The 11,491-nt window shown below is 45.7% G+C and overlaps 2 protein-coding genes across 3 annotated transcripts; one reads left to right on the forward strand and one right to left on the reverse strand.

The window, feature by feature from the left end:
• The first annotated feature begins 112 nt into the window (after positions 1-112).
• Positions 113-4,440, forward strand: SRRD (SRR1 domain containing). Of its 2 annotated transcripts, none has more exons than XM_068910876.1 (7): positions 113-216; positions 291-331; positions 411-556; positions 635-733; positions 1,000-1,154; positions 1,439-1,484; positions 4,033-4,440. In XM_068910876.1, exons 1-7 carry the CDS (start codon positions 122-124, stop codon positions 4,096-4,098), a joined length of 648 nt encoding a protein of 215 aa, XP_068766977.1. In that variant the 5' UTR covers positions 113-121; the 3' UTR covers positions 4,099-4,440. The 2 variants fall into 2 exon arrangements, with proteins under 2 accessions (XP_068766977.1, XP_068766976.1); XM_068910875.1 differs by lacking the exon at positions 4,033-4,440 and adding an exon at positions 1,763-3,791.
• On the reverse strand, positions 2,807-11,403 carry TFIP11 (tuftelin interacting protein 11). The gene is made up of 12 exons (XM_068910858.1): positions 11,118-11,403; positions 10,678-10,831; positions 9,864-10,020; positions 9,287-9,414; positions 8,620-8,772; positions 7,307-7,816; positions 6,510-6,616; positions 6,118-6,286; positions 5,671-5,914; positions 4,901-5,043; positions 4,440-4,605; positions 2,807-3,254 (listed from the first exon to the last, which is right to left on the reverse strand). Exons 1-12 carry the CDS (start codon positions 11,312-11,314, stop codon positions 2,899-2,901), a joined length of 2,484 nt encoding a protein of 827 aa, XP_068766959.1. The 5' UTR covers positions 11,315-11,403; the 3' UTR covers positions 2,807-2,898.
• Positions 11,404-11,491: the final 88 nt, after the last annotated feature.

The raw sequence follows: 11,491 nt of genomic DNA on the forward strand, positions 1-11,491 counted from the left end.
TTCAGGACCGCGTGACCGCGCTGGCGGTACGGCGGCCGGGCGGGGTCAGGCGGCGGCGGGATCGGTTCAGGACCGCGTGACCGCGCTGGCGGTACGGCGGCCGGGCGGGGTCAGGCGGCGGATGGCGGCGGCGGGAGGGTGGCGCGCGGCGAGCCGGCGGCGGGCCCGGGTGGCGGCGGACGGCAGCTCGGTGCTGCGGCGGCTGCGGGAGGCGCGGTGAGTGTCGCCCCCTCCTCCGACTCCCCTCCGGGTGGGCGGTGCCCGCTCACGGCTGCGCTTTGCCCCCTCAGGGACGACCTGCTGGGCTCCGGCTTCTGGGCGGCGAGCGCCGGTGAGTGAGCGCGGGCGGGGGGGCCGGGCCGGGCCGGGCCGGGCCGCCGCCACGCTGACGCCTCTCTCCGTGCCCGCAGGAGCCGTGCGGGGCCCGCTGGGGCAGGCGGGGGGCGGCGCGGCGCGGCCCTCGCGGTGCGTCTGCTACGGCCTGGGCCGGTTCTGCTCCTGCCCCGCCGCCCGCCACCAGCTCGCCTTCCTGCTGCTGCTGCTCGAGGAGCTCCCGGTAAGGCCGCGGCCCCGAGCCCCCCCCGGCCGAGCTCCCCCCGCCCGGGCTCCCCCGACCCACGGCTTTCCCGTGCAGGTGCCGCGCAGCCAGTGCTTCCTCTTCGACCCCGCGTTCTCCGAGCAGGAGCTGGCCGTGCTGGGCGAGCTGGGCCTGCGCGTCCTCCCGGACAACGAGGTGAGCGGGGCCTGCTGCCGCCCCGGTCCCCTCTCCGCTCTCGCCCCGCGTTCGCTCAGCGCAGCCCTTCCGAAGGGCACTGGAATGAGCGAGCGGAAGCGCTGGCACAGTTTCGCAGGGCTCCAGCTCCACCTCAGGGGTGCGGGAGAGCTCGTGGGTTAAAAGGCCTCAGGATGCTGAGGCAACGTTAGCTCTGCTTACGCTGTCAGCATTCAGAGAACGGGAGAAACTAACTGTGAGTAACAACAACTGTTGTTAATATGCAGGAGGGGAAACACCGCGTTCATGAGTCTGCCACTCTCTTTTATATGATCCACTGCGGAAAAGCTCTGTATAACAATCTCTTGTGGAGTAACTGGTCCATAGGGGCTCTGTCCAAAATGGTCATAATTGGAAACAGCTTTAAAGGAATTGAGGAAAGGTAAGCATGTGTCCCCCCAAAATGGAAGCTTTCTGTTCCCTAACGTTCTGTTCCTTGACTTGCTGCAGCAAAAGCCCTCTCTTTACTTGCTTTCTTCTATGGCTCTTGACAGTGATTTTCATGCAGTGCTTGGGCTTTTGCTTATTTTCAACTTGCTATGAAGTTTGTAGTCATTAACACTCTCTTTTCTACCCCACACATCTGTTTAGAAAGGGAGCCGTCTTGAATTCAAATGAACATCAAGCATGTCTAATGCTAGTTTACCTTGGTTTTTTTTCTGGTAGACTGTTGTCAAGAATCCTGGAGAGAGATTATTCTTACATAGCAAAGGTAAGAAGCACTAGCTTTGTAAATACTAATGCTTTACGTTAATAGGTGCTTTGTCAATGAGTAGAAAACCTCAGAAATATAATAAACTTCTAGAACCTCATTTCTTGGCTGCTCTCATATAGAGATGAATCTCTCTAACGTCATATTATCTGCAAAACACTCTGCAAACAGGGTTTTCGGTTAGCTTAATACCATTCCCATCTTCTCTGTATCTTAACACAACTTTCTGGAAAAGTTCTTCTGCATCATACATAACTGTTCTCTTCAACTACCCTTAGGTCTTAAAGGGGACAGAGGAAATTGCATTTCCAACTCACCCTCAGTATATGGATACATTTAATGACACCTCCATCCACTGGTTTCCCTTGCAAAAACTCAAGGAACTCTCCAGTGAGGTTTGGGAGTTCCTGGAAGAGCCTACTTACCACGAATGTGACGAGTTGGAAATCATCAGAAAGGAAGACAAAGTTAACCTGTGCAGTCCTACTGCAGTGGAGTCTTAACTGTGCTCTGCAACTGGTGCCTTATTTTGAAGGGCAGCTTCCCCCTTCCCTCAGCAACTGTGTGCGCTCGAGGTTAAGCTCGGGTATTGACAATGCCATCATCGTCTGCCAAACTTAAAGGTCCGTTTTCAGGTGCTGCTGCTTTTATGGGACAGATTTGTCTCTTAAAAGTTATAATTTAATAAACATAAAAGCTATGCTGTGGCTTATGGTCACTTAACTACAGCAAGCTAATTTAACTGAAAAACTGTTCTAAACCACTCATACCACTTAGTGATCACTCTTTTGCACAATTCAAAGTCTCTGACTGTACTTCTCATGTTCTGAACTGTCCAAAAGGGGGTGTTGTTTGTGAGGGATTTATAGTTCAGGGTGTTAAACTCTAGTTACAAGGGTCTGAGGTTTAGAACAGGCACCAGGTTGAATGAGCCAGCAGCACACTGTGGCTGGGTTACGTTTGGTAGCAAAGGGCCAGCCGAGCAAGGGACGCTATCAGGATAAGAATTTTCACTGGCAGCAGTTAGAGGCTGTGAAATCTCCATCGCTGTGGAGACTTCTGAGACTCAGCTTGACAAAGCCCTTGCTGATCTGGTGTTGGTTAACAGCCCTGCTTTGAGCAGAGAACAACCTCCAGAGGTCCCTTTTTACCTTCACTTGCCTAATGGTGTGAAAGGACAACTGATGGATCTGTATCAGAGGTGGCAATTACACTAGCATCAGAACTGCTTGTTTCTCCCTTAGCACCAGCTTCCACGTGTATTTTACCTCTTGACACTATTTGAACAGCTCTAAGAAAAAAATCTTGGCATACAGCTGAAGTTTCATCTATTTACAAATTTGTAACTTCTTTATTCTAGGACAGTTGTATTAAAATAATAGCAAGATAATCTTCACAGTTCAAAGCAGGGGCCTTATTTAGCCATATCAATGAGACTCTGGAGAGAGGTTGGCACCCAAGTCTTTTCTCCCTGTACAAATACAACGCCTCTGTCAATGTAAATCACAATCCGTCCAAATGTATACAACTGTTTTCCTTCGTGCCGTTTTCCAATCACAGGCATGAAAACAATATTGTGTTCCTCTGCCTTTGTTTGAATTAGGTCCTTAAAATTCATTGGCACAGAGCTGGCAGCCATGCCTATGCCTCGCTGGGCCATGTTCTCAGCCTCTCGACGCTCCTGCATGGCTTCATACTGAAAGTCTTTCCTTCGCTCTGTATGCGTAAGGTAGGCAATGTTCTCCCGAGCGCCTGGTTGCATGTAGCCACCTGTTTCGGAGTGAGATGAAACATGTGAAAACAAGGTCCAAGTCCATTCCTACCACAAGGTTTATAAGTAAGCGCCAATCCAGGGCACAGCAAGTATCAAATCCTGTAAAGCAGATTCGTAAAGTTTTGAACCTTCCTTTTCAGACATTCTTAAGTTTTACAGTGTTAATACTAATATGATGCAGTTCGCTGATTGACCTACTTAGTCTACAAAAACAACAGGATTTGATACAATTCCAGTTGGTATCTGAGCACGCACAGCAGGGGAGGATGCTGCACTGGTACTGACAAAGGGAAAATCTGAACAACAGAAAGAACAAAAAACACTCTTTAAAGACGAAACCTGACCTGTGGTCTCCACATGCCACCTCTGAGTTACAAGCAATGACTGCTACCAAAAAAATCAAGCAGCGTCACATTGGAAGGAAGAGGCAATTCGTCAAGAAGTACTCGCACTATCGGTTTCAGTTCATTTTGTGGCTGCCCTGAGTACCATGCCAGAAATTTCACAACAAATAAACTCCTCTTTGTGCAATGCTTGCCTGCAATTGTATCATTTTACTACAGAAATAACTGTAACACCTTAAGATAGAGGATTGCTTGAAGTCTATGTTTCTGATTTGGATCAGGCTATACAACAAGTTCCTAGAGGAACATGAAAGTAGTTCACTCATCGAGGGCAAGACAAATTGTAAATGCTTCTCCTCCCTCAGGCGTTTCCTCCCCTTTTTATACAGTTTAATTCCCAGCCAATTCCTAATGATCTTTTGTGTCACAGGGAAAAGCCTGTGGAAGGGGGAGCACGGCTCTGAAGCTAAGGAGAAGAACCAGTATCTCAACGTGAAGGAAAAACACCACCAATGAATTGTAGCTTCTGAAGCTAACATTTTAAAATGACGGTCTCTGATGGTGTCTCAGAAACTGACATAATATAGTCTATTCAGGCTACGCCGAAAGAGGATCAGTTGCTTAATGGCAGAGGCAACGAATCACCAAAAATTTGCATCTGCTTCAGTGAAGTGCGGACAGTTATTATGGACAGAGCAAGGTAAAAAGCACTTAGAATTTTACTGCTCACTGGAGCTGCTGAAATGCTGATTAGCAGGGTCATAAACATATACAGGCTCACAGGAACCAAGTGTTGCTGTATTGGGAGAAGCAGAGCCATCACAAAAAGCCACCTACCAACACTAGAAGAGACAGCCCGGTTCATGATATCTAGAGCTTCGTTAAATTTGTCTTTGATCGATGGATGCGCCAACACCTGATCCGAGAACATGGATTTCCAACCCAAGTACCACTTTGTGATCTCTTCATAATTGGGGCTGTTACTAAGCCAAGAGCACAGCACCTGCAAAACAGTGTAACAGATCAAATTCAATAGGACAGAGAAATGGGAGAATTTATGGGGGAAAGCCCTTATTATCACTTAGTATGGTTATTAATGAACTTTCAGTACCAAGAAAAGGTGACAGTCTTAGGAAGCAGCCTGTAATCTGATGGGTATGAAGCTATGAGTGGCGATCGCCCCATTTTACAGAAAAGTCATTCCAGTACTAGGGCAACAATTACTAGGCAGAAGTCACTAAAACACTTCACTGTGAATTAAGCCTATTAAAAGTTACTCAGCCTTGATTATTTCTCACCTGCAGCCACTTAGGGAAGAAGTGTTTCTCCAGCAGTCCAACAAGACTGGAGACAGAAATCATTCCCTCCCAGTCAACTACCCAGTAGAATGCATCCATGTGCTGCTGGTGAGGGTTTATGATGAGCTCATTTAAACACATCCCTGGGAAAAGAGGGAGGAAAGTTAGAACAGAACTTGACTCGCTGTTTTCTCAGTGCTTTAACTTATTTAACTAGCAACATACATGATTTGAGGAGCGATTGTATTGAATATTACCCAAAAAAGACCTTCAAGATCTTTAAACTCTTTGGCTGATCCCAGCCTCCAAAGCAGTATGTAATCGTTGGAAATGGAAACAATTTGCTGCCAGAGTTCAGAAATTTAAAACATTAAACTCCTATTTTAGACTAAAGAGCCTTTCAGCCAGCTCGTGTGGGTGAATGATGAATTACAAGATCTCACGGTGAAAGCATTAGCATAGACCACAAGAATATAGGGCTTACAGATAGATATTTTGTAGCACGGTACCACCTGACAGCTATCAGATATTGGAGGAATAAGACAAAAAACACTGAGAATAATCAGAGCACTTCCTCTTTTCTAAAATGTCTGTCTGTCTGAAAAAATGTATAATAGTAACACAAAAGATGTAAACTGGCTCTAAGCTAATTAATAATATCCCTTCGAAACAACACTGGCAACTTTGTCGATATATATCTTTTCCAGGCTTAAGGGGGAAGCTGGCAACCAGCAGATTCCAGAAATTCAGCACTGCTCGGCTCATCTCACCTAGTTTAGGCACAATGTTTTTGACCATGAAAGCCTCCCATGACCCTGGTGTAAACACATCTTTCCAGGGCTGAAGGATAAGTTTGGCTGAGGAGTCACTGGGATGCCATTTCTGTAGCGCATTCGCCAGTTTGTTTCGGATGGGAGAATACAATGGTTCTAGTCGCGCCTGCATCAGGGGAAGCCAGGGGTGAATCCAGGAGTGGATTGGGACTGTGTCTGTCAAAGGATTCCAGCTTTCAACCTTGAGGCAAAACAGAAAAGATAAAAATAAGTCTATCCATTAATCAGTAACCTCTGCCAGATGCAAAAGGAGCATAACGCCACCCCCTAACCGCTAAATACCTTGTCAGAGGCAACACACCACAAGTTTGGAAGTTTTAGTTGACTAAGTTGAAATGCTGGCTCAGAGCACAGCTTCATTCTAATGCAGCTCCCTCACCTTACCTCTTTCTGTAGCTTGGGGAAGATAAGCTGATCCAGAATGTTATCCAGTATCCATACAGGAACAACATGTACCCAGCTATCCAAGAAGTCCACCATTGACCCACAATTCCTTGGTTGCCACTGTGTTACTATATTCCTTACATAGGGCATCCAGATTTCCCACATCAGTCTGGGAAAAAAGCAAAGTTAAGCTTAAAACTATAGCTCCAGGCCTAAATAAACCAAATGGGTAATAGCTATTTAACAGCTGCTTTCATTTATATAGCTGACACCTGGCTTTGAACTGACACATCAAGAGAATCATTTAGAAAGCACACATTGATCTAGTCTTCTCCATCTCTGAGAAAGCAACGTTTGAAGATGCTGCACAAAGTACAGTTTATGTTATTTACCTGTGAAAAGCATCGGTCGACAGATCCTGCCCACTGTGTGATAACAGCTGATCATTTTCCAAAAGGCTCTTCCACTTGGCTATAATCTCTGTACCATATGTACAGTCCTAGAAATGATAGAAGGCATGAGCAGTCTTTATCCTTTTTCATTAATTTCAGTAGGTATCTAGAAAGAGCAGGCTGATGGTATGCTTAACAAGAGAGAGCTTTCTCACCCAACTCTTCTGCCACTCAAAAGGCAAGGCAGGCACCCCTAGCAGTTACCAGTAATCCCACAGGAGGAAAACCCCACTTTACAGATTTAAAATACCCCACAGGGAGAAAGATGATAAACCTGTTTTGTTTTGTTTTTTTCTTTTCCCCGCTAGGTGACTCTTTCACTTATCACAGGCTAAATAGCATAAAGAACAGACAGCACATACATGACTACTTCAAAGACAGACCTTTCAGCTTTTGCCAAAAAAGGAGTAGAGACTTAGCTTTCATGTACTTTGTCTTCCCAACAGCTGCCCTCATAAAAGGGCTTGATTTGAATCTTACAAACTTCTAAATGGTTCATTATGTTACATAACACTTCAGCATTACCAAATATTTGGGTAGTGGTGGAGAGTGGATCCACCTTTTGGACACATTTATTTCACTCTACCATGAACACTGGGAGCTTTCTCTGGAGCTTTCCCCTCCCCTGCCATTTAATCAACATTTTGATCGGAATGCGGGGCAAGGAGTGGAGTCGAAACAATAAAGGCAACTTAGCCATCATATAAAAACTGTGAATAAATCAAACTAATACACACCTTGAGGGGATCCCAGTTCTTGAAGTAATCTTTCATGAGAGGATAAACTATTGCTACTGCCAAGTCCACCCTATCAGACATTCGGTACTCTTCATAGTACTTGTCTTGAAGTGTCTCAAAAATCTTTGCACACTCATCCAAGGTCAGCGGATTTTCACAACTGGGCTGCATCCGCCTCTCGCACTCTTCCACCATCTCCAGGACTTTGCTGAGATTGCTAATTGCCGTCTCCTCATGAGAGAGGACTTCAGACATCTTCTGTATCTCATGGGTCAGGTTGACCACCATGTCTCTCTCATACTGCAGCTGCCGGTCATTCTGGATGATCTCTTGCTCTGTGATGTCAATGAGAAGTTGTAAGTTGTGCTCCAGCTCAGGCAAGGCAAATCCCTGGGGCTTAGAGTCTTTGCCCAGTGGCTGCTGAGGACTGTCATCAGGAATATTGTGCTTGTGGCTAATTTGACTGTAGCTGTAATAAACCTTTTGTTCACGGCCCGTCATATCTATAACCTTACAACAAACAAGAACAAGCATGTCCTTAAAAAAAAAAAAAAATCTTATTTCATGCTTAAATTGAAAATTTGGATTTCTGAGATTTCTGAGTACCTTAATCACTCCAGCAGGCTACTAATACAATCAGGCGTTCTGAATTATTTCTAAAGAGGCTTACTAACCACATGAAGATTTGGAATGAATGAAGAACACAACATGGAATCAGAGCTGGAAATAAGTGCAGAGAAAAGGCCTCTGAGTTTGGAGAGAAATGCCCTCTTCCTCTAACGCCACTTCTACCTTTTCACTGAGTATTTCGACAAGGAGTGATGATGCAAGTAATATACAGTTCATTATGGCACAGAAGCCTTGGGGCATTTTACAAGTTTTTAAAGACATGTAATTTTAGGTGAATAATTAAGTGCATCAAGGACAAATCTAGTTACTGTCTCTTTTAGGTGGAGGATAGTTCAGATGCACAACCATAATATGTACAGCTGGGCTTTCAGAAGTAGACGCACATTTAATTTATGATAAACGAGATACAATTAAACTTAACTCATAATGAAAGACATCTAAGCTAATCTGCCTTTTCCTGAGGTCAAAAGGTTGCTTGTGAACAAGTGCCAGGTCCCAGGTGACGCAGTAGTGTGTTAAATGACTTGGTGATAAGTCTGAGGCCTTTGATTTTCATGAGGCTGTGGACAATTCGTTCTTGTAACTGTCTTCTATTAAGGTTACCAATGGCTAAAAAGCACTCACAGTACTAACGCGGACTAATCATAACCCAAGTGATGGCATCTCTGGGAAATCAGCCTTACCTTGACTTGAGACAGCTCCTTTTGAGGCGCTGCAAGCTGTTTGCTGATCCTACCCTTGGCTTTCAATTCTTCTACTGTCTTATAGTTGTATTTGGGCTTTTTCTTGCCTCCATTAGGATCCTTTCTCCACTGACTGAGCTCTTTTTGAAACTCCTAAACAAAAACAAGCAGGAGTTGCGGGTTGCTTCTCTGTCATGACCCAAATTTGTCTCTCTAATTTTTTTTACAAAAAATTAACCAACGAAGAATGCTGTACAGCAAAACAACATGGGAAGTAGTAAAGCTGAGGGACAAATTAGCTCAGATGCTGTGGTCCGCCCAAACATGCTATTCATGACGGTAGCAATATATTTCTCCTTTTGTTAAAGAACCAAAAAACAACCAGAAAGAATGCATCCAAATGTTTCTACCATTTTAGCCAGACAAAGAGGATTTATTCTGGGGGGTTCCTAGCAAGACTACCAGAATAAAGGGAGCCAGAATTTATGAAGAGAACGTTACGTTGACAAGAAAAATACATCTAAATGAAACGGTGTTAGGTCTTTAGCTTCTTACCTAAAACTGGCCTAAACAGTTTTCTCTGACATAGAAGCTGATACCAGACCTGAATTTCATAAAATACAACATAACAATGAGAAAAGAGATATACCAGGAATCATACACATACCTCTTCAGCTTCTTCTTCTGAGTCAACAACAGGGAAGTCTTGCAAAGACTGATTGGTTCTTTCAGAGCCATATGCCCCTACAGCTCCTTTGCCTTTTCTTTGTTTGGCCTCAATTGGATTGATAATACCTGAACAGGACAGTAGTTAGATCAGAAAGGACTACAGTTTAGTTACTCAGACAGAATTGAAAGTGCTTTTCTTACAGTAACTTGAGTTATCAAATTAGCAAGAATTACTTTTTTTGAGCAGACACCGACCAAATGCAGAGCATTATTCACATTTGTATGTCAGTGCTTCTTCATTCTACTGCATAAAATAACGTCTCCTTTCATTCTGAGCTGACTACTCTTGAAATTTTATCTCCCTCCTTTTTCCTTCTTCTCCTCATACAAAATAACGAAAACAAAAAAATGGCCTATGGTACGTTAAACGCAATTGAATCTTATCATAAAAATTCAGATCATTTGCTAGAAATGTCAGAAAATGAGAATGAGGTTTTAAGCCACAGATAAAATTCAGATGAGAGATTGGATTCTTGTGAGTCAGCAAAAAACAAACAAACTTGCAATCACAGTACCTTGAGCGTTCTTCCCAAGACCTCTCCCGGGGACATAACCCATCTTCTGGAGAAGCTTCTGCCCAATTCCCTTAGTGTGTCTCTCCCAGCTTCCAAAATCCATGAAAGATTTGGCCCCTCCTACAAAGCCTTTCTGACTGGGCTTGAAATTACCACCCTATTTACAAACAACAACAAACTTTTTAAGGCAATTTAATAACCAAGCTTTGCATACGTTAACTCAAAAAGAAGGCACTCTCCTGAAAAGATTCAGCTATCACCACATGGTACTGCTGTTTCTCCGCCTCACGATGGCAGAGAGTACCACTGTTGTGTCCATTTAAGCAGCCTGCCACTTAAGAAATTTCCATATAAGCTGACAATTATTAGAGTCTGTCGCTGACTACAGCTGAAACTCCTACCTGATCTTTTCCGTATTTGATAGCTTAAAATACGGTTCGGTTTTTAATCTATAACATGCTCACGCTAATCATATTGTTCTGCGGGAATAAATCAACCTTTGGATTTTAATAACTGAAACAAGGAAATAAAACACGAGCATTCTTTTATTTTTAACCTCAACTGACCAAAATGAATATTAACGAAAAGGGCTCACAAAGGAGCAACGTTCCCAAGGACACACAACACTACATCAGTACAACTTTAAAAAATATAGAAAACATCTCCTTTAACTACGTGCACTATCAGTTCTCTAGTTTACAATTATTTCTCCGTTTCTTGAGTACTCTATTACTGGCTCAAGAACTTTGATACTATTACAGCTTAAGTTTCATAAATAGATTACATAGAACTAAAAAATTTCTGGATAACTCACTGTTTTTAACTTCTTTGGCACAAACTCTTTAGGGATTTCTTCTTGCTTAACAGGCTTTTCGTCTTCATCGGAGTCTTCCTCTGACATATCCTCAGCTGCTGACTTTTTCAGCCCAGCACTGATGAAGTTCACGGGGGCTGAGTAGTCCCTAGAACTATATATTAGAAAAAGGCTTCTGTAAGTGCTCACGGCACGAATTCTGTCCCAGCAGACCCGTGCGCGTCCCCGCGCAATCCTTGAAACAGTCCTGCTAAATCCCACCCTGAAAGGAAATCTTAACAACTCCTGGCTAACTTGGAGCATGACGTTATTGCTTTTTCTGCCAGGAAATAGCCACGCTCGCCCCTTGGGCAGAGGGACGCGGCCTGTGCGCCCAGTCTGAGCGCGGGCACCTCGGCCGGCCCCGGCCCCGGCGCCCCCGGCCCCCCCCCGGCCCGCACCGCTTGCCGCCGAAGCTGGGCCGCTCCTCGTCCGAGTCGCGCTCGGCCCACACGCCGTAGGTGGCCTCCTCCTTGCTCTGCCGGTGCCGCTGCCGGTGCGGGTTGAACTCGTTCTGGAGGTCCCAGTCCGACACCTCGAAGCTCTCCATCTCCACGCCGTCCTCCCCGTCCGTCCCGTACAGGTGCGACATCGACATGGCGCCGCCGGGCCCCGCACGGCCCCGCACCGCACCGCGCCGTGCCCCGAGCCCCGCCGCCGGGCCCCCACCGAGCCGCTCCGCTCCGCCTCGGGCCCCGCCGCCGGGTCCTCCTTCCCCCGCCTCCCCCGAGCCGCCGCCTCCCGCCTCCCGCCCCGCTCCGGTCGCTCCGGTCCC

This window comes from Struthio camelus, chromosome 17, assembly GCF_040807025.1.
Source record: "Struthio camelus isolate bStrCam1 chromosome 17, bStrCam1.hap1, whole genome shotgun sequence".
Classification (NCBI taxonomy): domain Eukaryota; kingdom Metazoa; phylum Chordata; class Aves; order Struthioniformes; family Struthionidae; genus Struthio; species Struthio camelus.